The sequence below is a fragment of the Mixophyes fleayi genome, chromosome 8 (genome assembly GCF_038048845.1).
Source record: "Mixophyes fleayi isolate aMixFle1 chromosome 8, aMixFle1.hap1, whole genome shotgun sequence".
NCBI lineage: Eukaryota > Metazoa > Chordata > Amphibia > Anura > Limnodynastidae > Mixophyes > Mixophyes fleayi.
The window spans coordinates 6,277,493-6,303,929 of NC_134409.1; the positions used below are offsets into that span (position 1 = coordinate 6,277,493).

The 26,437-nt window shown below is 38.6% G+C and overlaps 1 protein-coding gene across 16 annotated transcripts in view; it reads right to left on the reverse strand.

The window, feature by feature from the left end:
• Positions 1-26,437, reverse strand: part of DAB1 (DAB adaptor protein 1) — a 540,644-nt gene that overhangs the window by 40,501 nt on the left and 473,706 nt on the right. For 12 of the 16 annotated variants that reach the window (XM_075181742.1, XM_075181737.1, XM_075181738.1 and 9 more), the window contains 4 exons: positions 19,660-19,791; positions 18,222-18,341; positions 17,425-17,463; positions 14,781-14,846 (listed from right to left, as the gene is read on the reverse strand). In XM_075181742.1, the coding sequence (XP_075037843.1) occupies positions 14,781-14,846; positions 17,425-17,463; positions 18,222-18,341; positions 19,660-19,791 (357 nt within the window). The remainder of the gene's footprint in view (positions 1-14,780; positions 14,847-17,424; positions 17,464-18,221; positions 18,342-19,659; positions 19,792-26,437) is intronic. The other 4 variants (XM_075181751.1, XM_075181746.1, XM_075181753.1 and 1 more) reach the window with 2 other exon arrangements.

Sequence of the window (26,437 nt, forward strand, 5' to 3'; positions counted from 1 at the left end):
AGTCAGATATGTTCCAGGTAAATATGAAATGTAAATGTGTCACAGTCACATTATAGACAAATAGGACAGGACAAATGCTTCAATACACGACATATAGAACTATGGACATTTCTTATAATATATAGATATGATGTAACAACTATCCTTCATTATTTCACATGAGAAGATGAGATGTCTCAGATAAATGATGAACCTTCTGTTATAATGAAAACCCACAGATGATATGGCTAAAGGATTGTATCTAGAAGTAAATGTAACTGTTTAAGAACATGGAATAGTACAACTGTACAGTAACCAATAACAACCAATCAGATAGTGAGGATGATGAAAGCCGATCTCTGATTGGTTGCTGTAGGTTGCAGGTAGATTATATGTAGAATGGTTTTAAATTAGCATTTAAAGTGACATCCCTTTACTTCAATTCAAAGAAACTCCCGCAACCCTCTATTACACAAATCGTTACATTGATAGGTCAACAATTATAGAATATGTAAAGTGTACTTTGTATTTTTGAAATATCAATACTTACCACCAGTGCAATATATCCAGGAAAATACTACTTGAGAAATTAGATTTCCACCCTAAAGAACTGCCCTGAGAATTTGCTGTTCAGTGTAACTCTGCACAATTGTTTTTTTTTCTCCAGAATAATTTCAGTTATTAACAATATCAATTCAGCTTGCTCCCATTACAATGTTTGTAGATATTTACTGACCGTCAGTGAAAACAATATTATGTTCTGCCTGTCAGTAAGAAAAAAAAAGACCAGTAATAATTGGATGCCCTATATGATTATTAAAGTTGCTTATTGGAATCTGTCATATTTTCTCTAAAATTTTGTCCAGGGTCTGAACTACCATTAGGCAAACCTAAGCAGCTGCCCACAGCACCAATGCAAGAGTGACATAACTAGAGATGGGCGGGTCCGGTTCTCCGAGAACCGAACCCACCCGAACTTTGGGTATCCGAGTACCGAGCTGAGCAGCTCGGTACTCTCCCGCCCATTCCGAATCCAAATCGAGGCCGAACGTCATTGTGACATCGTCGGATCTCGGGGCTCGGTTCTCGCGATACTTCAACTTTATAAATACACGCCTCCACAGCAATCCATCGCCATTTGACAGAGGGAGAGAGCAGGGTGTAGTCATAGGCTAATTAGAGCAGGGACAGAGAATACAATATTGTTCTTGCAATTGCTCTAACCAAAATCGCTAGTGCAGAGAGGAGGATAGAGGTTTATTATTTTTTCTTCATATTTGGCACTCCCCAGCGCTTTTGGGGTGTCCCCCATAATTGTGCATAAATATTTCTGGCTGTCAAAAGTCATATCTGTCAGCAGTATCTACTAAATAATTTTTAGCACTCCTCAGCGCTTTTGGGGTGTCCCCCATAATTGTGCATAAATATTTCTGGCTGTCAAAAGTCATATCTGTCAGCAGTATCTACTAAATAATTTTTAGCACTCCTCAGCGCTTTTGGGGTGTCCCCCATAATTGTGCATAAATATTTCTGGCTGTCAAAAGTCATATCTGTCAGCAGTATCTACTAAATAATTTTTAGCACTCCTCAGTGCTTTTGGGGTGTCCTCCCTAATTGTGCATTAATATTTCTGGCTGTCAAAAGTCATATCTGTCAGCAGTATCTACTAAATAATTTTTAGCACTCCTCAGTGCTTTTGGGGTGTCCTCCCTAATTGTGCATAAATATTTCTGGCTGTCAAAAGTCATATCTGTCAGCAGTATCTACTAAATAATTTTTAGCACTCCTCAGTGCTTTTGGGGTGTCCTCCCTAATTGTGCATTAATATTTCTGGCTGTCAAAAGTAATATCTGTCAGCAGTATCTACTAAATAATTTTTAGCACTCCTCAGTGCTTTTGGGGTGTCCTCCCTAATTGTGCATAAATATTTCTGGCTGTCAAAAGTCATATCTGTCAGCAGTATCTACTAAATAATTTTTAGCACTCCTCAGTGCTTTTGGGGTGTCCTCCCTAATTGTGCATTAATATTTCTGTCTGTCAAAAGTAATATCTGTCAGCAGTATCTACTAAATAATTTTTAGCACTCCTCGGTGCTTTTGGGGTGTCCTCCCTAATTGTGCATTAATATTTCTGGCTGTCAAAAGTCATATCTGTCAGCAGTATCTACTAAATAATTTTTAGCACTCCTCAGTGCTTTTGGGGTGTACTCCCTAATTGTGCATTAATATTTCTGGCTGTCAAAAGTCATATCTGTCAGCAGTATCTACCAAATAATTTTTAGCACTCCCCAGTGGTTTGCGCTCAGAATGGATTCAAAGCAGTCCACATATGATCTGAATGAGCAACCAGGTTCTGTCACCAGTCCTGATGTTAGTGTTCCCAGTACGTCATCTGGCCAAGGCGATGTCAAACAACAGAGTGTTTTCAAATTAGTGCAAAAAACAAAAACCCCCAAAAAATTTACTGTATTGAAGCGAAAAAGAAGTGTAACTGAGCAAAAGTTAAGTGACGATAAAAAAAAAATTGCAAGCATGCCATTCTACACACGCAGTGGCAAAGAGAGAATGAGGCCTTCATCTTTGGCTATTAGTGGCAGATCCCAAAAATTTACCCAGCCTACAATTGGTGCACAACTACTGTTACGCGTCAAAGCCGAGCTGCAAGATAACAGTGAGGCATTACAGGAGAATATTTGCTCTGATTCACAAATGACAACAATCCCTGTGGAGAGTCCATCCAACAGTAGGATGTCTAATCGTGAGCATTCTTCTGATGTGTGCCTTAATAGCCCGAGTGTAGCCGGTGATACCCAAATTGAGGATGCCACTTTGGAATTAGAAGAGGATGAGGGGGAGATTTGTGTAGTCGACGAGGGCGCTAATGATGATGTTGATGATTATGATGCAGACAGATACCAAATTGCCTTTCTCAATTTCTATTTATATTCTAGATTATATAACGGCTGAATAGTTTTCTATTTTACTCCTAGTGGAGAGAGGATCTGATGCAGACAGATACCAAACTGCCTTTGTCCATTTCAATTTATATTGTACAGTATATAACGGCTTAATTTATTAGTATTTTATACAAGTGGAGGGGGGCCTAGAGAGACAGAAACCAAACTGGCTTTCTCCATGTCAATTAATATTGTACAGTCTATAACGGCTGGATTTTTGGTTTTTTTTTAAAAAGTGGAGGGGGGCCTATAGAGACAGAAAGCAAACTGTCTTTTTCCATTTCTTTACATATTTAACTATAAGTGTAGGGTGTAATATACATCCAAAGACGATGGCTGCATTGCCAATATGCATAGATGTAGAGGAAGACAATCTGTTTTGTGTGTAGAATAGGCCTACCAACGAAGAATTAAACAGTTTTTTTGGATGATTTATTACCTCAACAATTAGATTACTTGTCTCTAAAACAGTTGAAGCACTAAATTGGGTTAATTTAGGCCCAAAAACATGGATTTTCCCAAAAAATAGCAAAACAAAACCAAACAAAACCAAAACCAAAACCAAAACACGCAATGGCGGTTTTGCAAAACCAAAACCAAAACCAAAACACGACGGTAATCCAGATCCAAAACCGAATCCAAAACCAAAACACGGGGGTCAGTGACCATCTCTAGACATAACGTAACTCATCCAGTGGTTTTAATGCCCCCGCGTGCCCCCAGACTGAGGAGACGCAGCTGGCAGCTTCTTACATGTGAAGCGGCTGCTCCAACATGTCAGTTATCTACCGGGAGTCTGGCGCTTGGCTATGATGTCACAGATCAGCGCCACACTCCTAGTTTCAGGAGAACGGGGTGCCATTCCCCACCTCTCACCTGTTAAGGTAAGAAGCGGGTGTGTGGGTGCAACGCGAGAGGGGGGGATTGGGTGGGGGGTGACCATGGCGTGGGCGCACCCCCCAGAGCTCACACCAGCCGTTATTCTGTCCCTTGTCCAAAGTCAAAAAGATTAATTTACAACTGCAAGTCATACTTGCCAACTTCCGGGAGCCCGCCGGGGGAGGTGGGTGTGATGGGGACGGGGCTCCAAAATTTGCGTCATGATACCCTGTGAATAGCGGCGTTTTGGACCTAATTCTGCCCACTTCACTAGGAAGTGGGCAGAATTCTGCCAGATGCAGGAGATTGCCAAATTCTCCCGGGAGTCTGTGAGACTCTCGCAAAATGCGGGACTCTCCCGGACATTCTGGAAGAGTTGGCAAGTATGCTGCAAGTTATGTGTCATTTGGCACATGGCTCTATGGGAATCCGTATGGATATGTGGTCGATAATGGTGGCAGGTGCGAGAGAGATGAAGATGTCACTTGCTGATAGGATTAGTTGTACGGATCAGGGCGTTCTTTGCTAGATAAAGTTTAAAAAAAATTAGATTTTGATTTGCAGAGGGGATTAGTTATATAAACTATAGGGGCAGAGAAGGTGTATTTAGGGTGGTAGTCTTTGCTTTAAGGGTGGGTCAGCCCATTTTTCGCCACGAAAAAAGGAGATGATTTTTCCACTTGCTCAGAGCTGACATGAACCCGACCTCATCCTGCGCTTGTTACGAGACGCAATTTCCACCTTCTACTTGTACTTTGGCGGGAAAAAAACCCTTCAATGCGTATGAGGCAAGGAATAAGGACCTGGGGCGCACGCAGGAGGGGTTTCTGGGTCTCCAGAAACCCCTCCCCTCCGCTAAAGAAGTGCCCTTACATAGCGGCACTGTACTATATAGCAGCCGCGGCACTGTCGAAGAAGCGTCCGCGGCGGTGTTGACGGCAGACGCTTCTTTGACAGCACCGTGGCTGCTGTTTAGTACAGTGCAGCCGAAATGGAACTTCTGCACATGCGTGGGCGCCCCCCCTTAAAAATCCTGCGTGCGTCCCTGAGGACAGCTACAATGTCCCCTCACTGTCATTAATAATTTAAGACAAACATCAAAGTGAAGTGGGTAGAATCTTAGGAGAAAAGGATAAGAGATTGAATGAATGAAAGATGAGGCATCAAAGTACAAGTTGGACTTTATGGTGACATTTTAGAAATGTAGATGTTTCCCCCTTTCCAAAGATCCAGGAAGTGATCTTGCAAATTGAAATGCAGACAATTAGTGCACGTGCGTCAGCACAGATATACAAGTGCCGTTCCACATTTTTTGCAGTTTGGAAATAACAAATTAATGCCTTGGATGGAAAAATTCAGGGGTGAGTGTCAGCATTCCTCCACTTCATCTGGCAACTAAAACAGCCCCTCTTCTGATCCCTAATTCAAACTCATAAAACGTTGTAAAATCATATTTTACATCATAATAGGCATCAATTGCTGAATTGATTATTTCCTACCGCAAAAAAGGTAGAAACACCAGTTAGAACTTTGCCATTAGGAAAAAAGCGTTTTGTGAATTGAATTTCTAGATTTTGCTGCCCCTGGAACCTGCTGCCTTAGACAACTGCCTCCGCCCCCCCTCATCCATGGGAAACAAAGGAACTGTCATCGGCTATGTAGACTGCAGCATATAATTTTTTCCTTACCTTCGTTATATCTCCCTGTATAATGAAAAGAACAATACAAATACATTACAATACAAATGCTTATGGTCAGACCCAGTTTTCTCTATTCAAGTGTATCTGCTTAAATGACATAGTTTGCATTGCAGGACGCACAGGAATGTCGGCGTCTATTCAAATTACCTTTCATTATTTCTTCTTCCTAAACCCTGAACTGTTATTCCGTCCCACCGTTTCCAATTCATGGGTAATATGCAAACACTATTATTTGCTTTCATTGAAGTTGATATTACAGTGTATTTTCTGAGCGGAGCCCGGCATATTATGCATATAAGGCTCACTTCTCAGCAGATAACACTGTACAATATCATCCTCCAAGCGTCAGTGTGACCTCTGTGAGCGAACGATCATGATAATTAGAATAATGATAATCGTCAGCGCTCACCAGACACCTCGCGCCTCCTGGAGATGGATTCTCCCCTGGACAATAATGTAACGAGTGACTGACTATTCTCTGCACTAAGATGAAAGCAAATGTATTTCAAAGAATTCAAAGTTGCTAAGTCACTAGTTCCTACTCTGTCTGCCCAACGATGGATCATAGTCAGGAAGATAGATGTCTATCGGGGCTACTTATAAATGATCAAGATGTTTCCATATTCTTTCTGCCGTGATAAAGCATATAACTATAACTTAACAGACGTGATGGGGTGTACTTTGCAAACACTGACAAGTTTATTGCTGTTTATTGTTTTTGCCCCCCCCCATATCTAGAGGTCCAAATTATCTAATTTGCAAATAAAACCTCTATGCTAAGGCTGGCCACCTACTAGCATTAAAAAACATGTTTTTACTAGTGTTTTTTATTACCAAATGCATATAGGTATGGAAGCCATTGCCCACTTCCTCTCGCTCCTTCAATCATGAGCGGCGTTGGGGCGGCAGAGTCTTTTTCAAATGCTGCGTGCTCCATTCAATCCTATGCACTGGAAAATGAATGCAATGGTATATATGGAGTATCAAACATAGGCCAGCATGGTGGCTCAGTGGTTAGCACTTCTACCTCACAGCACTGGGGTCATGAGTTTCATTCCCGACCATGGACTTATCTGTGTGGAGTTTGTATGTTCTTGCTGTGTTTGTGTGGGTTTCCTCCAGGTGCTCCGGTTTCCTCCCTGATTCCAAAAACATACTAGTAGGTTTATTGGATGCTATAAAATTGACCCTAGTCTGTGTGTGTGTGTGTGTGTGTGTGTGTGTGTGTGTGTTTGTGTGTGTGTGTTAGGGAATTTAGACTGTAAACTCCAATGGGACAGGTACTGATGTGAATGATAAATATTCTCTATACAGCGCTGCGGAATTAGTGGTGCTATATACATTAATGATGATGATAAAATTCAGTGTTGCTGGCGTTTATTAATTATCTTCATTTTTTGTATTAATATTGGGCTTCATTTAATAGTCGATTAGATACAAAAAATGAAGATAGTTTTCAAGAAGCACCTGCAGGTAGGCAGCTCTGCAGCTGGGTGTACAGTCTAAATATGCAGCGCACATTCCCTAATATAGAAGTAACACTGTTTTCACCACCAGGTGTAAAACATAACTAGATGACCAAACTAAGCGTACTGACAGTCGTTAATGTGATTAAATTGCAACTTTGTTACAAACTAAGTACAAAAGGTTGCAAAACTGCATCAGTGATTTCTAATTTAATCCATATACCCTTAAATAACCATTGTGTAAAACAAAAACAAGTACAAGTACAACTATGTTAAATGCAACAACATGGCATCAGTGATGTTTTGACGATTAACACCTCCAATTCATGAGAATAGCGGTTTAAAATTGCGTTCTTAAGCTCAGGATTAAATCAGTCGCTGTGAGCATCTCCTATTGCAGTCGGAACGTTGAAGAACACGGAGTACAAGCAGTGAGCACATAAGATTAGATTTATTAAAGACAGCTTCGTTAAAACCGCCTGTTTTAGGCAGGTTTAGAACCACCAGATTTACTAATGACCAAACCGCTAGAAAACCACTTATCAAAGTGCTACATTACAAATCACCATCCCAATTTTTAACGTGATAAAAATACAAAGTGTGAGGGCAAATTTAATTTTTCATTATATTAAGGGGTCAGTATTATGGTATTATTATATTATGGGGGCAATATGAATATATCATTATATTAAGGGTAAATAATATTTGATTGCTAAAAGGGGCAGTAATTATACCTGCTGGGGCACCATTTATACTGTACACACGTGGCACTACAAGACGTCCTGCTGAAAGGAGGCTGATAGCATGGTATCAATACCCGCCGCCAATCAGATTATTGCCTGTGGCACCTAAGCCCATTCAGAAGCCATTCACTCATATATGTACAGTAACCAAACTCCCAATAGCCTCTTCTGCATTTGTATCTGTTTGTATTGTTCAGATAGGAGTTACATGTTATCCCGCATTGATTGAGGATTCATCAGGGTAGAATCGGTATGTGTGTCCTCCATTTTTAAACCCAATTCGGTAACACCCAATTATGCAAGTAACGACATGAATGGACAACTTATTGTAACACAATCAAGCAATAAACCAAATCTGCAGACTTGCTCCGTGAATGAGTAAGTTCCAATGTAATGTTAAACATACGAATACGAACTGATGCCCAGCTCGTCAATTAAGGTAATATTAGCAATTAGCAATATAGAGGAAGGACATTAAAGGCCGGTGAAACCTTTTAAAATTATTATTTTATTTCTTTACAGAAACATGCTACGCTACATTGTAATTCTATATTTATTCTTTGCATCGAGAGAGTGTCTAGTCAGTAAATCCTCATGACTTTATTCTGAAATAACTATCTATACAAATCCCCTCCCCGCACACTACTTATGGGATGGTATATGCTTTTATAATGGGCATTACAAGTTTTCAGGTCTCTGATAATAATAGTACTGCAATGTTCAAGCATCACTTTCTGAAGGGTCTCTAAATTGTCCTGATGTGGAGTATAACTAGTGTTTCACACCTGTGCGACAGTTGATGAAGTCTTTGATTCTAAAGTTTTAGATCCATCTACATTTTGAAACTCCTTCGAGGATTCTATGTATTTACAAGACTTTGAGTGTTCGGAAAACCCTAACAAAGTTCCAGAAACACAACTTTTCATTTATTCTGGACCATTAGGTCTTTTAAATTCCCGACTCTCAATGCTGCCGTACTTGTATAACTCAAATGTGTCCAGTACAAGATCAAGGGGCAAGAAATAATTCTGTAAAATCAGGAATATTTGATTCCATTGTGTTGCATATTTGGTTATAACTTCAACAACCTGTGATTACTCCTGTTTTACATTACTCTTATTTACCCACTTCATGTCCCTCTACTTTATCACAGTTTTGTTTGGCCTTTCGCAACAATCTACAACTATAATGTCTTCTTTTCTGCAAGATCTTTTTGTAGTGTCTGAAAATTGTCATCAGAAAAACAGTTACAATTCTTGGCATACAGAAGTTTATTGCATTCCATCTGGTTTCTGAAGGAGCCGGTACTTATTGCGCCTTCACTGATTGTAATCTGAATGTCCAAAAGCTCAGCCTGGGCACTACTAATATGGTGAGTTAATTTGATGATAAGATGATTGTCACTGTGCTGTGAGATCAAATGTTTATGACTATAACATGGTCCCTCCCAAACTAGGGAAATGTCATCAACGAATCGAGTCCATAGGACCACACACCAGAAACTCATGCTTCCCGATTGCCTCCTGTTGCTCCAACAAGCTAAGATGCCTAAGTAGGACCTAAATTAGCCCCCATGGCCATGCCTCCCTTGTCTGACAATAAACTTTGCCATCAAACAGAAAATAGGTATTACCTAACACCAATTATAATATAATTTACATAAATTTAGTAGGAACATAAAAACAGTTCCCTTAGTATGCAAAAAAATGCTTGCAAGCTTTCAATATTCTCAAACAAACACAACAGAACAAAACAGAACAAACTTACAACCACCATATTAGCAGAAGCGCCTTGACGGTGGCAGGTGGCTTACCATGAATTTGTAAATACATGCAACTGAGAATTCTACATATTTTGTACAAATAGAAATAGCAGCTCCTTTGCAGGTTATAGCAGTGTGCTGGGGGATTTTTCTCTGCAAGCTTTCGATCATTCCTGATGAGATTTGGAGGTATAAAATAACTCACAATCTAGCAAAACCAATTAGGAGCTACGAGACATGTCCACCCCTTCAAGTCACCTGACATTATCTCCTGTATCCTGAATGTACAACTACAAACTTGATACAAAAAGGACGTAAAATGTAATCAACATCACCTAAAACCTTCTGTCACCCCAAGGTCAGATACTACAAGTGTGTATCTTGGAAACTAATTACAATGTCAGAATAATATTATTGTAGCATGCACGCATTCATATTCATCAATATTGCATAGCTCAGTATAGAAGGATGTTTATATTTTGCTAAAGTTCTTTGCAGGGGTCAGAATGGAGGTGAAAGTAGCAGTTAATCAGCCACGTACAACCCATGATCCATTAGTACCATATTGCCACCCTTGTCTGAGGGTGTAATGATAATTTTGGGATGTGATTGGAGATCTCAGAGGGCTTTCCTTTCATTCCTCCCCACCATTAAATTATCTGTTCTTCTACACCAGAAATGTATCTGTTTAATGTCAGTTTTGCAACCTTTTCTACTGTTTGTAACAAAGTTCCAGAGTAATCACATTAGCAACATCTGCGAACGACAATCTGTCTCTAAGCTTAGTTTTATCACATTGTTATTCTTTTCATCTCAGGCTGAAAACTCTTTTTTTCAACAGTAAAAAAATGGCTTAAAAATCAGCAGCATCATTAAAACATGTTTTGAATATCTACTGGTGACAAAATCACCCACGAATTCACCGTTTATAAAACGCCCTGGGTCATTTTTAAATAGCAATTAATGTGAATACCTAGAGGATATATGCCGAAGACACAATTACCTTGTTACACGCGCCAGGTGTGTGTTAACCAGGCAGTATTTTGTTAAGTGTCTCTTTTGCATTTGCATCATAATTTAAATCGCATACGGCAAAGCAAATTTTGTCATGTAAGTGAAACGATCCAAGCCAGGAACTATACATAATCCACATCTGTTATCAGCTAATTAGGGTCTTTCTGTGAGACGTACAACAAGGGCTGTTCTATCCCCAGACAATTCAGCCTGCCTATGTCAGTTAAAATGGAAATGGGGGCGCAGAAAATGTAATATTTTAAGAATAAGGTGTTACAAATAAAAACGAACTTTCGGAATTAATGCTAAACAGTGATACGATATATCCTGGAATAGGCTTAGACAAGCTATGGTTGTCCAGCTGCTATAGAACTACAAGTATCAGCATGCCGTATATAGAAAGCCTGTGTCCCTGTTTGATGTATGCTCTTTCCTCCCCACTGTCCAGCTTTGCAGAGCACGGTGACGCCTTACAAATCAACGACAATAATATTAATATAATAATAATAATAATGTGTATTTGCATGATGATGAAATATGGACATTTGGTAGAAATTATGCGCTGTGCAGCCATATATTTACCTGCAAATTACTCTTATTGAATCTGATTTTCGCTTAATAGAGCAAAGAATAAGATATTCAGAATTATTCTGTCTGTCTTGTTATCACCATGTTAAATATTTAAAAACCTAAACAAGGAGCAATAAACTGGAGATGCTTTATCACCCTCTCCAAATCTCTGGGGAAGAGTATTCTGAGAAGCAGTATTGTTACACTGTGACGCCTGTTAGAGTCATTCCTCCGAATGTGTCCTATTGAATACCAGATTCAATAGTGCACAACACATCCTATTTGGCACAGTTAGTCTAGCAAAATCATATACTACCATGATAACCGTTCATTTTATCTATAATTACTGTGTATCATCCTAATGTTTACATTGCATCAATTAAGATGGAAAAAAAAATATTTACATGTTTTTATAATGAGAAACAGCAATTACAGTATAGTCAGCAAAATGTGTTTTGTACCTTTTCCCATAGCTAGACTTAATTTTATTTTGTAAAATCAGTACTTTGATTATTATAATTATATTCCCATAAAATGTACCGTTAATTTCTAATTTCCATGTGTGATGTTTTCTTTGCAGCCAATCAAATACTTAAATTTAATCTGAATGTTACAGTGATTCTTTCTAAAGAGACTGAGTTTAGCGTTTTGTGCTACATAATGTTTTAAAACTGTAAAAATTAAAATCGTCATCAATATTGCCAGATATTTCTAGATCAGTTATATTTACAGCAATAGTGTCCTTCAGATCTCTCGTATTTGAAAGGCAAAACAACAGGTGAATAAGATACGTTGTTCTCAACAAGTTGAATAAAATGACAAGGATTGATCACCAAAATCATTGTTTATTTAACTTAACTGTGTTTTCGTTTGATTAAAAATGCACAGTTTTGTATTATAATAAATTAATATAGATCATTCTATTATCTATGCTGTTTCTCCTCTTTATTATATTGGCATGTAGTATCTTATATATAAAATTCATTGGCCTGTTTCTTTGGCTGTCCGGTTATGCATTTGGACATCACTGCACTGATTGGGATGAAACCAACGCAAGTTGGTCCGGTTGAATCCTGGGCTGGTTTTAGGGGGGTTGGGGTCCCTGTCGGACTTCCCGTTGGTGTACCCTGGGCAGAACTTTGACCCAGGGAGCCTGTTCTGAGCCGTCCACTGGATGGATTTGGATAACATTTAGTATAAAAATAAAATTGACACTGGGCAGCCTCCTCATGGGTGTGTTGGAAGAGCTGATAATTATTTTTAAAAGGATGAGTCACATCCAACTCATTGATAGCTTAATACACAGCAAGTATTTTATAAGAAGCAGTGGTGATGCTGTTACTGCTTTAACGGTTTAGTCGTGGACTAAATACTCTCTACAGACCTACTATCATCACCATTTTTTAGATATATCTCCAATATAAAAGGATCTACAGACTAATACTTAATATAAATCTAAACTTTTCTAATGAACAAAATTGGAAAGTTCAAGTTAAAAGATATATACATAACTCCTTTCATTGATACTATTGTAACATAATCATCTGTATGATTTAATGCTGATCTCCGACACACTTACATAAGCCTTGTCCTTATTGGCATTTTGGAGAGCTATAAAATCCTTCTGGGTGTAATAGAAAATAGAAAACGTAGTAATATTTACTTTTGGTGCTGAAATAAAAGTAGGTTTGTGCTAATAAAGGAAGAGGGGAACGTGGGAAATACTACAGAGTGACAAGATATTTTAAGATTTAAACTGATTAAAGAGATTGCATCCTGCTACAGCTGTTTAAAAAGTAATGGCAGCATTTCTTACCTGAAGGTTATTTACAAAGAAACAAAATTGCGATCTGCATTTGCATCTTGTGACCACAGGGAGGCGATATCTTCTTCTCTTGAGAGTGTGGCTCTGCGCTGTGACATCACAGCCCAGACCTGTACTCCAAGCCCATTATCAACATCGAGGAGCAGCGGCAGGGGCACACCTAGACTTTATGTTTAGGGGGCGTGATTTTGCATAATCACGCCCCCTCCTTTACTTTGATTGGCTGGCCCGCGTTTAGCCCCACCTTCTGCTCGCGACTGGCCCCGCCCCCTCTTGTTTTGATCGGTGGCTGGGACCTATTTTAAAGGTAGGCTTTCTGCTGCTAGGGGGAACAAATGCCCCGATCGCCCCCACCTGGATCCGCCACTGAGCAGCGGCCGGGCAACTTCACCGCTATGAAGCTGCTGGTTGCTGCCTTCCCCTTGCCAGCAGCCGACTCATAGTGAAGGGGGTGCGATGGTGAAGATAAAGACTCTCGGATTTTCGGTTTTGTGGGGATTTTTATTGGAGATGAGGTGGTGGCATGAATTTTGTACCAACCAGACGCTTCCGACGCATGCATCCATTTATATTCACACAAATATCCATATATTAAAAATATCCAAACAAGCAAAAGTGCCGCATGCAACTAGTCCGGACGTCCTCTCACTCATGATTAATTTAAGACAGAAATGAGGCGTGGATCAGCACTGTTGTAGGAGAAAATGTTATGCGTTGAATTCAGTGATGATGGTGGTAATGAAATAAAAATAGGCAGGGTTGTCATATGATACTTTTAATCTTTCCACTATGCGCATTTCCAGCCAGATAGCCAATCCCACAGAAATAGGCCCAGAGTGGATTTACGGGTGCAGAATTGGGACACAGAGGGCCTAATGAAAAGGAGTACATTTTCGCCTGGACAAAACCATGTTACAATGCAAAGGGTTCAAATTAGTTTATTATTTTGCACATAAGATAAATACCGGCTGCTTTTTCATGCAGCACACAAATACTTGATAGCTTTATTATTACACTGAAATTGGATCTAGGACATGCCCTACCCCAACTAAAAATCCCCCTCACCTTCCAATGTATCATGGTTTTGCCAAGGTGCAAAGTTACTCCTTTATTTTGATTTACTTTCCTTATTAAATCAGGCCCAAAATGTTCACCTATGTGATGATAAATTGGTGCATTTACGCAAATAGAAATATATTGCAGTGGAATATTTTTTGCATGTTCATAAATGACCCTTTCTGTATCTATTGTGAATAATCCATTGAATGTTTTTCTTTTATATTCACAATAAGAGCAATAAAGAGGTGATTTTTCTGATTAGCACTTTTAAAAAAATATTATAACAATATGTAAAATTCTCTGGAATATCACACAATGATTAGTTCTATACACAGCAAGTAGTTATATAAAACAAGTTGCGAACATTTTTATTTTCAATGTAAAAGTTTTGCCATCTGGGTTATTATATAAATGCATACAATATTTAAAGTGTCTCAGTCACCCACATAGAGTGGAGGCAGCCATTTGTGGGCTGGATCATTGGAATGCAGCCAATCAATTCACTAGGCTGAGCCATGAGGCTCCTAATCAACAAGGCAAGAGGTACACGGATGCCACAAATGGCTGCCTTTACTATGTTTATGTGATGAGTGCACTTTACCAAACCCAACTGGAGAAACAACACAATACTTGTTTTTTTTTTTGCATACATTTGTACAGCTATTCCAATTTATTCTGTTATAAAAACGAAAGTTAGAGATGAACAAAGTGCCCACAAATGACATCACAGATACATTCATTCCAAACTCACTTGGAGTCTATTCGAACAGTGGAAAACATTTGGCCGCTAGAACGACAATGTCCAATTCCCCCCCCTCCATAGATACCTGGTATATGCTTTCTTCATTGTCTGGATCACGTATGGACTCATGGCCAGCTTCAAACACTATGTACTACAGTCCCACAAAGCAGAGAGAGCAGAAACGACAGCAGGAAAAACAGAGAAGATGGAAATTCAGATTTAAAGTCGAGAAAGCAGCAAATGCCAGAATTTCAAAAGCTCACAGATAGCTGGTTATGTACCTCTGGGTGTTATCTAAAGGCCGTGTGACAAAACCCTTGGTCTAAACACATGAATAAAATTACTAGAAGATTAAAGTTAAATGCAACATTTTCAACACAATCAGTATCTTTAGGGACAGTTTATGAACAGAGTGATCTAGGCCAGAGGGGTAGAGCTTGCTACTCCACACAGCTTCCCAGAATCCTTTTCTCTTGTCCCCTGATTGTCAGCTAATGCAATTTGTTCTTTTACGATTCTACACTTTCTGGGGTGCCAGAATAGCAGCACACTAACACCTGAGATCTCCAGTCTAATAAAATATTTACAAAAGGGGTTTCCTACTCTGGAACAAATCCTCCACTTCAATACATGTTCCTCTAAGTTAGTGATATGGATAGGACACTGTTCCCATGTATTACCGCGTCCATCCATAGCATTCACTGTGTTATGGATGGAAGGTGTGTGAACACAGCACCTAATTTGTCTGGACATTATGGTGTCTGTTCCAGGGCTCCCTGCTGCTACAGCTAAACATGTGAGGGAGAATGTGGCATGTACCAGGCTGACTGACATAAAGCCATTGCATGGATGGCTATCCAGGGGGTCTGCCTCTCAGGACATTCATGCACTCCCGGAACCTGTGCAGATATGTTCACAGCCCCAGGTGCTTTGTCTGCAGGGAAACAGCTCGGCATATTTTTGGGGACTGCCCCACTGCACAGGCACTGTTGGATGCCTTGGAACATGAACATAAGGACAGTGTGCCCAGAACTTGCTTTTCATACCATTTATGGATTATTTCCTGGGACCCACATCATTGGGGCAATCCAGGAGGCCTGGCGCCTTATGAACTGTTTAAGGACTCTATGTGGCTTGCCAGGAATCGCCTCATTTTGAAAAGGAAGAAGATGACCATCTAGGACTGGCTCAGGCTGATCCACAGTCTGCTGAGAGACTAGAATACTATATAGAATCCTCAGGAAGAGGACGATGATTTTGTCTCCTTCTCCCCATTCTCCCCTCCATGTGTCTGTCCTTCAATAAAGCTTCGGGCCATTGATCCCCCCCCCCCCCCAAGTGATGCAAGGTTGGTGCAGTACCTGATGTATAGTGTAGAATGTCATAACTTGTACCGTATGTCTTGTAATGTATTAAAAAGTATGTCTGATTATGTTTCACTGTGTATTCTGCTTACAGCTTCGCTACGACGCACTATACTTGAATGTAATGTATTATATATGTTTTTTTGTACTTTTATACAAAATAAAGATACTTTTTCAATCAGAAAAACATGTCCTATCGGTCCCTACTGCCTGTAAACTTCCTGGAGCTGCCAGTTTACGGAACATATTAAAGCTCCCTCAAGACTTCCACCAAATTACCCCTGTAGGGGTGCATCTACTAGAATGGGGACATTCTTTTTAAAATGGAATCTAGAAATAATTGATTATTTTATTTTCATTGTTTTCAAGCTCAATAGATACATTCAATCAATATCTTCCAAAAGAAAACATGCGTAATGTTAAAATGTAATGTCTTTATTCCAAATGGCTGTTAATTGTGCCCAAGCAGTCTGACACGGTAATAGCACCGTGTAATTATGGTGGATTCCTCCAAATAATTGTTTCGCTGCTTATTTTAAAAGTCTAACAATCCAATTTACCTTTTACATGTAGCTCATTTACTAACATAATCTCTCTGTTTTTTTCTTGTTGTCACGAGCCCTGACTTTACTAGATTAGAACATGCTAGACTGATGCCCAGAATGTGACATTGATGCCTTTGTATAATGATTTAAATTAACTTATTGCCACTGTGTCACTTGCACTTGATCTAGATAATCTGATTTGGCTCACTGATCTTATTAATTCTGGATTAATACTAAAACAATGTGACTGCTGCTTGGGTACCGTGTGCTACATACAGCGAAAAAACTGAACTGTGCGGTGTGACTACAAAGAAGAACCACAGGCACCGAGTGAGACAGCTTATTATTTCCTCTGCATTTAGTGGAACTGATTGATGTATATTGTAACATTCTTTGTTACCTACATGAATATATGTAAATGGTGCAGGAGTTGTAGTGTTTGCATATAATGTTGCATTTATTTAATTTTAATCATTCCCAGACCAGCATTTGGCCTTGAAATCTCATAGTATATGATAATAATTCAACTATCTACTTTCTATGATGTTCTATATGTAAAATAACACTGGCATCTATTCATAGACACCATTTACGTCAAGGTTAAATATATACATATTACAATAATGTTAAACAATTTATTATTAATTATATATTAACTATTTGTAGTTGGGGAGAGTAGCAATTATGTATCCAGTTAACTTAGAAAAGCGCAAACTTAACTGTGTTCTTCCTGTTTGCATTTAGTTTTTACCAGGTACTTGGGAAAGCGAGTTGTTGAAATTCTATATATCCATATATAGTTTATGTCAGCACAGCTTACCTGGTAAACAGGATCTTCTAAATCTTCTTCCAAAATTGTCTGAACCAATGCAAGCAGAAATAAGAAGGGAACAGAGCATAAAAAGCAAACAAAAATGAAAATGCAAATACAATAAAGGAGAAGACAGACATAGCTGGAGACAATGGATCCAAGAAAAGGCATGGACAGACTTTGATACTGTCATTCATAGAGTTGAGTATGCTGTTGTGATATTATACATATCAGCATGAACAACAAGGGGCTCATTACTGTGCCATTAACATCTGCAAGGTGCACGTGTTGCTCCCATTAACGTACCATAAAATAGGGAAACATGCGTCATTGTCTAGATTGCTAGCTCTTGTACTAGTATAAGACATTTATTTTAGATTTTTTTTCAAAAAAATAATGTTGTTTTAGGTCTTGTTAACCTGGATTCTACAGATTGAACTTTAGAACAGGGTTAGACAAACAGCAGTCCGGAGTCAGCACCATTTTTACTGCCTTCAACGTTAAGAAAGCCTCCAAAGATTCTTCTACATGATGATCGCAGAACATATTTTCCTACACAATAAAAGGGCCAATTCCAAAAATATTTTCGGGAAAGTGGCATCAAGCAATAAGTGACTGTACAAACCAAATCATTTGTAGATTTTCCTTTAACCACCATAAAATTTACTATATACTTTGATAAAATTGTAAAAAAACAACAACATGTTTTCAATGCTATTTTCTGTTCCCTGTCTAAAATATCCCAGCAGATATTGCATTCGGCAATTAAAGAGTGAAAAACACCATCACCGACACCGCGTAGGTACCTGATATACGGCTTGTTCGCACTGTTTATCTTTTTGGGCCTTCTTCTCCATTTCCTCTCTCTGCTTCAGTTCATAGATAAGCTGGAACAAATCTCGCAAATCTAAAATGACTGATTCTGCCTGGAACAGAAGGACAATACCTGAAATCAGCCTTCGGAATTCTATGTATCTCTTCTCACACAAAGGCACAAGCAAAATGTATTCTATTCTGACTCATACATGTAACCAGGTGTTGGCTAAAATACAACTTTACCATGGAGGTGATTTATCAAGAACTGGGGGCATATTTTATACATGAGCTGATTATGAATCTGTTTATGCAGTCCTCCTACAAAAGGTCTCAGAATAAGATATGAAGCTGCGTATCTGTAAATTGTACAAGTTATGCATTTGTCTCTCAATATGAGCCCCCTACCTCCATCAGGCAGTATGTGAATATTTCCATACCTTTCATAAATGACAGTGATGTAGCATAAGTCAAAGAAAACAGAATACAAAATTGCTTTTTCATACATTGCTCCTCACACACTCATCTATAGATTCACAGAGTCTAATATTCAGGCAGCCAAAATGGCCATTTACATAAGCCCACTCGTAGTCAAAAGATTTTAAAAACACTGGCCAGTGGTGGTCTTGGAAATATGGACTGCAAGAGAATGGGAACGCAGACTCATTGTCAGTAAAAGGCAATTCATTGGTATATTAATAAGCTGCCAATGAGCTGCAGCATGCAACAATAACCATTTTATAACACAGTGTAAGTGCTCTGTGCAGAATGTTTATTGGTGGATTAATACACCGTATTGGTACAACAAGAATAACTGACAGGCAATGCTTTATTATTTAGCTTTTTGTCTTACATCATATATCCCCCATACAATGTCTACAAGATGTTAGAATAGGTATAGTTGTTAACTGTGGGAGGAATATGAGTAGGATATAATTAATTACCCCTTAATTTTTTAATGTAAAGTCAGAGTTAAAGTAAGTACCATATTTACCTCCATGTTTATTATATGACATTTTCAACTTTTAGGTCAAGTTGTGGTAGTAATAGGGGTGTGCAAACCACTAATACTATGACCAGGTACAGGCTGGGCTGGGTCACTGGATTATCTGCATTTCTTTTTCCTTTAAAATGTTTCTAATAGGCTGCCGAGCTGAGTCTCACCCCCCTGGGCTAAAATTTTCCAGCCCTCCCCTGACTATGACTAATGCTCTTTTCTAGACAGGGTTCTGGTGATGAGAGCTAGAACCCTTTTCCTTATTTACATCTACAGATCTTTTTGTTGTTGTTGAGGCAGATTTGCAGGATGAAGCTACAGATCTTCCACTGTGACAACTGGGTAAGAAAGCCAAAAAAAATTGGCCTTAAGCATTTACTGAAATCACATTTTTTGCAATTTGCTGTCGATAAAAATCAAAGCAATATACTTACTGCCTGTGCAGTTTTGATTGCCACAAATCTGTGGTTGCCCTCCTTGCCGCACACATATCCAAACGCCCGATGGTCTGTGATGTCCTTCGCGATATAAGAGATTTCATGTACAGCATGATGATGGTGAAGGATCTAAAAAATATATTAAACAATATATGCCTACATTATTATTTTGGCAGTGCAACAAATATTAGTGTCACCTGTCTTGAAAACACCAAATAAAAGGTCAGTTCTATTGGAAAAAGATTATTCACTTTTTCTAAGCAGATTACAGTAACCCACAACAACCAATCAGACGCTAGTTTTCATTAACCTACAGTACACTGGTTCGATCAGCTAATTGCTGATTGCTTATTGCATAGTAAAGATTTGCATTTCCATTAATATTTACCCTATTGTGAATAGAATAAATACACTAGAAATGAACATAAATCATTCTTAACGATAGATCTTTTTATTTTCTTCTCAAAGTTAATATGAGAGGAGCTCCCTCTGTCTAATCTGCTAGATTAGCTGCTCAATCTCTCTTCTCTGTTCCATATAACTGGCAGAGTAACAACGCGGAGGAGATAGTTACAATGTAAATACACGCTAAAGAAAAGAAATTGGAACATAAATTTAGGGTTGATCCATTAGTTCAATATGTAGTTAATTTCCAAATTCATGGTACTCACATCAACAATAAGATTATTTCAAGAATGATTGCTGACGGTATCTCATCATTTTATTTTTGAGCAAGAACTACACCCAGTTGTAGTAAAACAGTGAAAGGATTATAGTATGTAGATGTTTGACACTCTCCTTTAAGCACTGAAAGCAATAATATAAATATCTGTATTGTAAAAGTTTCAGTTATTAGCGATACAGTTAAAAGAACTGATTAGTCCGAAGTGAAATAAAGACATGTTCAGCAGCTGAAATATTTGAATGAAGTCACAAATATTTAAACTATTATTATTATTATTATTATTATTATTATTATTATTGATTTGTAAGGTGCCAGACAGTGGAAAATAAGATAAAAGGATACATAATGTAGGAAAAATAAATAAAAAATGAAAAACAAGAGTACTAGGTTTATATTGTAACAAGTTAGAGCATGTATTTCATTTACCACTCCATGAAACCACCTTCTCAATGATACCTTAATGATAAATGATAATCACTGGCAGAACAATCAGGGTACAGGATTCTGACGTTTGTAGACATAGAGAACATCTTGGTTATAGTGCATGACTTTCAAGATATTATCCAAATAACACGGAGGGAATCTGCAAACTACTATTATTCCCTTAATTCTTACCCACAAAATGCTCATTGATTGACTTAATTTAGAAGTGTGGCTACTATAGTTTGACAAGTGCTAGTGAGCCACAGGTTTCTGACCCTTGATATACAGCCACAATGATCCAACACACTGGAAATATAATGACTCTTGTCCTCTGAAGGGTAAAATGCTACAATTCATCCCAACCAATGAGGTATTGGCTTTGATCAGTGTAGTGCAAGTCTAATGAAAGCACATTTCTCATTGGTTGTTATAGCGTCCTGTAATATTTGCTTTGTGTTAATGAATAAACCTGTCGGGCCTGATTCATTAAGGCATATAAACGGCGAGTTTGGGTGTATAATCTGTCAGCACAGTGGTTTGGTGGTTAGCACTTCTGCCTCACAGAACTGGGGTTACGAGTTCGATTCCTGACCATGGCCTTATCTGTGTGGAGTTTGTATGTTCTCTCCGTGTTTGCGTGGGTTTCTTCCCAAACTCCGAAAACATACTAATAGGTTAATCGTCTGCTATCAAATTGACCCTAGTTAGTCTGTGTGTTAGGGAATTTAGACTGTAATCTCCATTGGGACTGATGTGAGTCCTCTGTACAGCGCTGCAGAATTAGTGGCGCTATATAAATAAACGAGGATGATGATAATCCGCACAATTACTCTGCGCATACCTAGAACCGGACTTATGATTTTTTTGAGGGAACAGAACAGGTCGGGATGGCACGTATGCCAGTAGTCAATGTACAGTACGGGCGAGCCAAGGTCAATCGCATGCAGCAGCATTCGATTCACGGTCTGGGAATCTCTAAGGTACGTGATCTTTCAGACGCATCTCTTGCTCCAGCTACAGGTCTAGGCTAAGAGCTGACTACTAGTGATGACGGCTATGTATGTATTCTCAAACATGTGTTCACAATCAGTAGTAACTGTAGAAATGGATTTTATGTACTGAAGACATTATTAACATCCTACTAAATGTAGTTCATGGTGAAAAAAAAACAAAAGAAACCACTTTTTTATTTTTTTTAATGTTTTATCATTAATGCCTATATTATTACCAGGTGACATTAATTGATTTTTTTTTTTCTGAGCGTTATCTTGTGAATTTATATTCCACATAGGTACTGGACATAACCTGCAGTGTATTTGTCTAGTAGGACAGAGCAGACCTACAGATGTATTCATCACCACACTTATTTTGAGATCCGCTGCTTGTTGAATTCGGACGTGCGTATACACGATTTACGTGCGTTTTAAAACAAGTGCACAATGCGCTTAGTATGCATCTCTTAATAAATCCGGCCTGTTGTGTTCATATATGTGCTTCTCTCTTCCAATGATGATGGTATTATACATAGACAAAGCAGCCTTAACGTAAAGCTACTACTTGACCTGTATATAGGTGGTATAATATGCAGGAAATAGCTGGAGTGTTTATACTTAATGAAAAATGTTTCACTTGACTGCCACAGGTTGCCAAGTTAGAAGGGAGGAGCTTCTCTAACTGAGCTGATGGAGTGTGAGTGACAGTTTTGTAGACTTGCTTTGCAGAATGCACTGTGTGGATTGGTGGATTACTGTTGCTCCTCCTCAGTGTCAGTGATAGGCTAGGAGTATGGCACTGCGCGGTGATGTCACAGTTCAGCGCCACACTCCCCGGCTAACACAGAGGGGGAGCAGTGACCAGGAGAACCAATGCTGTCCCCCCAAAGTAGGAAGCAGGGGATGCAGCGCTTATGGATGGGTGGGCATCCGGAGAGGGTCTGACCCTGCTTTGATCAGATATTTGCTTATTTAAATAGGCTGCATTTTCAAGCAGCGTGCTACACTTATGTGCGCACACCCCTACTGTAAGTAACTTGTGTTTGTCTGCCCAAGTCCACCTTTCTAGATGCTGAACTGAGAATTAAGATTTGCATGCACAGTAAAACAAGACATATTAATATCCATAGTATTTGGGCCTCATTGGACAAATTTACATGATATCTAAATTTTGTTGCCAATAGCTTTGACTTTGAGTGATCTTTGAAGAAAAGATGCCCAAATTGATGACTTAAACAGAACTAAATAGAACTTTTATCCCAAAGGCTACTTCCTACACAATGAACCATGAGATATTCGCTTATCTTTAGGTAAAGTCTATTTGATTACTCTGGACTTTGACTGTCAATAGGTATCATATATACATTTGATCGCTTTCTTCAACAAATCTCCAGAGTGGCAAATTCCGTTCATCTTTTTGTCTGACACTAGAAATTTTTATTTTTCAGTAATTGTTTTGGCGTTCTAATGAAGGAGCAGCATATTTGCCTCTATTCAATTAAGGATTTCAGGGTATTGCCCAGAAATTAACAATGAATATTTAGCAGATACTGAACCAGACCTATGCCAATCAGACAGAAATAAGTAAGTAAATCAATGTATCAAAGCAGAAACATTAAAATTGCTCATCTCAATGACAATATCCATCTCTACAGATTGAATCGGATGCAAAGTCATAGAAGTAATAGACGCTGGAATGACCGAGAGTCATTATTCTATCAATGGTTCAGCATTTCATTTTACAGTCACAGATGTTGACTAGCTATATTCTGCCCGCTACGCCAAATGTTCCCATTAATATCTCGGCACGAGTACATTCCAAAAATTCAAATGAGTATGTGAAGTATGTCAGTCATTACGCACTCATTTCAAATTAACAATAACACTCACAGTGGGGTTTATTTAATATAATGGCTGTATGTGTACAAATGAGCTGTAATCCATATGAACCAATCGGACACTTGCTTTCTAGAAAAATGACAGCTGCAGTCTGATTGGGTACAGCACACTGGCACACATAGAACAGTGACGAACAACAGGGGGCCCTAGGGCCACATGGCCCTCCAAGTCTTCACCTACGGCCAGCAGCTCCTTCCTGCTTTATTGTCAGATGTGTTTGTTATAGCTTGTAACACTTGTTTAAAATGCCTGCTGATATGTTATTATGGATGGGTGTCTTTTTCCGTGATTAAATATATTTGAAGGTTAGAAGGCCGCCCATGCATATTCCAGAGAAAAGGCCACCGAGTCAATTCTTGTGGCTACTGAAATGATTTCTTAATACAAGAGAACATTACAAATTAAGGTGAAAAATTAGGTTCCAAATTTGACCACTGTAGATGACTTTATATTAATTAGAATTGCCTGTTATTCATTAGGTTTTTATACTTGAGAGTCGTATACCGTTAAACCTTGTTATGTGCTTCATTCATTCTGGTATCTTAAACCACCGTTCATTCATTTTATAACATCCACTAAACGTACACTTGTAGAGTTTTAGCAAATCCGCAACAATGTAAAAATGAAAAATTACAATGTTACTCAATCAAAACCATCTTGCTGGTTCCTACTGTAATGTTAATGTATAAACTGACTGTTTACTGTTGTGTAATTGGCAGTTAGACGCCAAGTTACCGAGAGGAAATGTCATTGCTATGCAAAAATGCTAATTATCCTACAGAAGCGTGTCATTATAATTCACGGCTCTCCCATGACAAAGCCTCACCGTCCTGTTGCTTAACGTTGTATAACGGAACCAGGAATCGTATATTTGGCTGTTGAATTTCATCTCTTTAAACCTTTCATACCACATAGAGACACTTTGTACCTCACGCCTCAGTGGTGTCACTAAGGCGAATTTACTTTTGCGCAAATATGCCTGTACCTTGTACATTAGTAGGTGACTGTACTCTTTCTGCTTATGGGAAATGGCGTATATATATTCCGATTACACTCATTGCTGGTAGTTCCACTTTACGTCACTTATCATGATGACAGTAAGATTTCTCTATTTAAAGCTGCAATACCACGGCCCCACGATCTTTGCATCTAATTTAAAGGTTAGGGTTAGGATTAGAGTTAGGGTTAGGGGTAGGGTTAGGTTTATAGTAACGGTTAAAATTACAATTAATAAAAAGCCTTTTATATTATAAACGCGCAGTGTCCTGACATCGCCAATATAACAGACCCCCGTATACCCCCCACGTCCACCACAGGCCACTTCTAAATTTCCACTTCGACCGGTGTATAGAAATACATGAACTGGCTTGTGCATATAATAAGTTAGGAAACAATAATACAACCTTTATAAAGTATCGGTCACCGGGTAAAGATGGAGTGAAAGTCTCAGACTTCTAAGTTGAAGAACAGGAAATGTTCCAAATGGGGAAAGGGGTACAGTTATCAAATTGTATAGATTTAACAAAGCGTAATTTGTGCTGTGGGTCAGCAATTTTGTAGCTCAGTAGAACATTATATATGCATGAATAAGATGGTTATTAAGTTTTAATGGTGACCGGATTTCCCCTTTAAATTTAAAGCTCCCTAGCAGATATAATTTATTAAATCACCTAAGACAGCTACGTACATCTTAATATATAATTACATGACTTTACCTGATGAATCTGACAACAGTAAGAACACTTTACGCTCAATTTCCTTACATTTCCTATACATTTTTCTGGCATTTCAAACACCTCTTTCCCCGATATGTGAGTCCTGTCGACCTCCTCATTTCCTTTTACCATTATAATTAACTTTTCTAGTAAATGTGGACTGCTTCGTACTTGGTGTGACATTTTCACAGAACATCAGGTGAGATAATGTGAATATAGATATGGAATATGTATAAATTGCATTAGCTATGCATTATCTATTAAGTATTCCGCTATTTAACAATTTAATTCTCTCCTCAGATGAATAAGTCTGACTGTACGTCCTGTGAAGCAGAAAATGCATGCAAATAGCATCCGTGCAAATTATCATACAGCCATGAACAGGAAGGTACAGAAATGTTTACACTGTATCACATTCCATTTCATAAATATTTTGCAAAGCAAAATTAAAAAAAATCCAATTTATACTTATTATCATGAAACATAAAAGGTAAATAAACATCAATCCAATGTGAAAATGTGTCAGATATTTAAAAGTTCTTTTTACATGGTAGAACTGAGGGAATCTGGAACCAAGATTCACTGTAAAACAGTGATGGGCCCCTGATACACTGCAGGGGCCACACATTACCATTATTCTCAATAATAAGACAAAATAATACATTTAATCAGAGAAGCAGACACCTATTTGTAATAACATATCAGCATCTCACACAAGTGTTACAAGCTGTAACAAACACATCTGACAATAAGGCAGGAAGGAGCTGGGGCCGCAGGTGAAGGCTCAGAGGGCCGTGTGAGGCCCTAGGGCCACCTGCTGCCCATCACTGCTGCAAACCGTATACTTAACGATGTTTTTACAAACTTGGGAGAAGATGTGTCTGTATTTTGTAATTTACAAAGTAAAAGTAAACATTTGAAATTCGTGATTCTCCCGGACATTCCAAGAAAATCGGACAGTACACCTCATGTCATTATTATAATCTTTATGTCATTACTACAGGGACAACACTTATAGTACACACTTGTGGCACTACAAGTATCTATCTATCTATCTATCT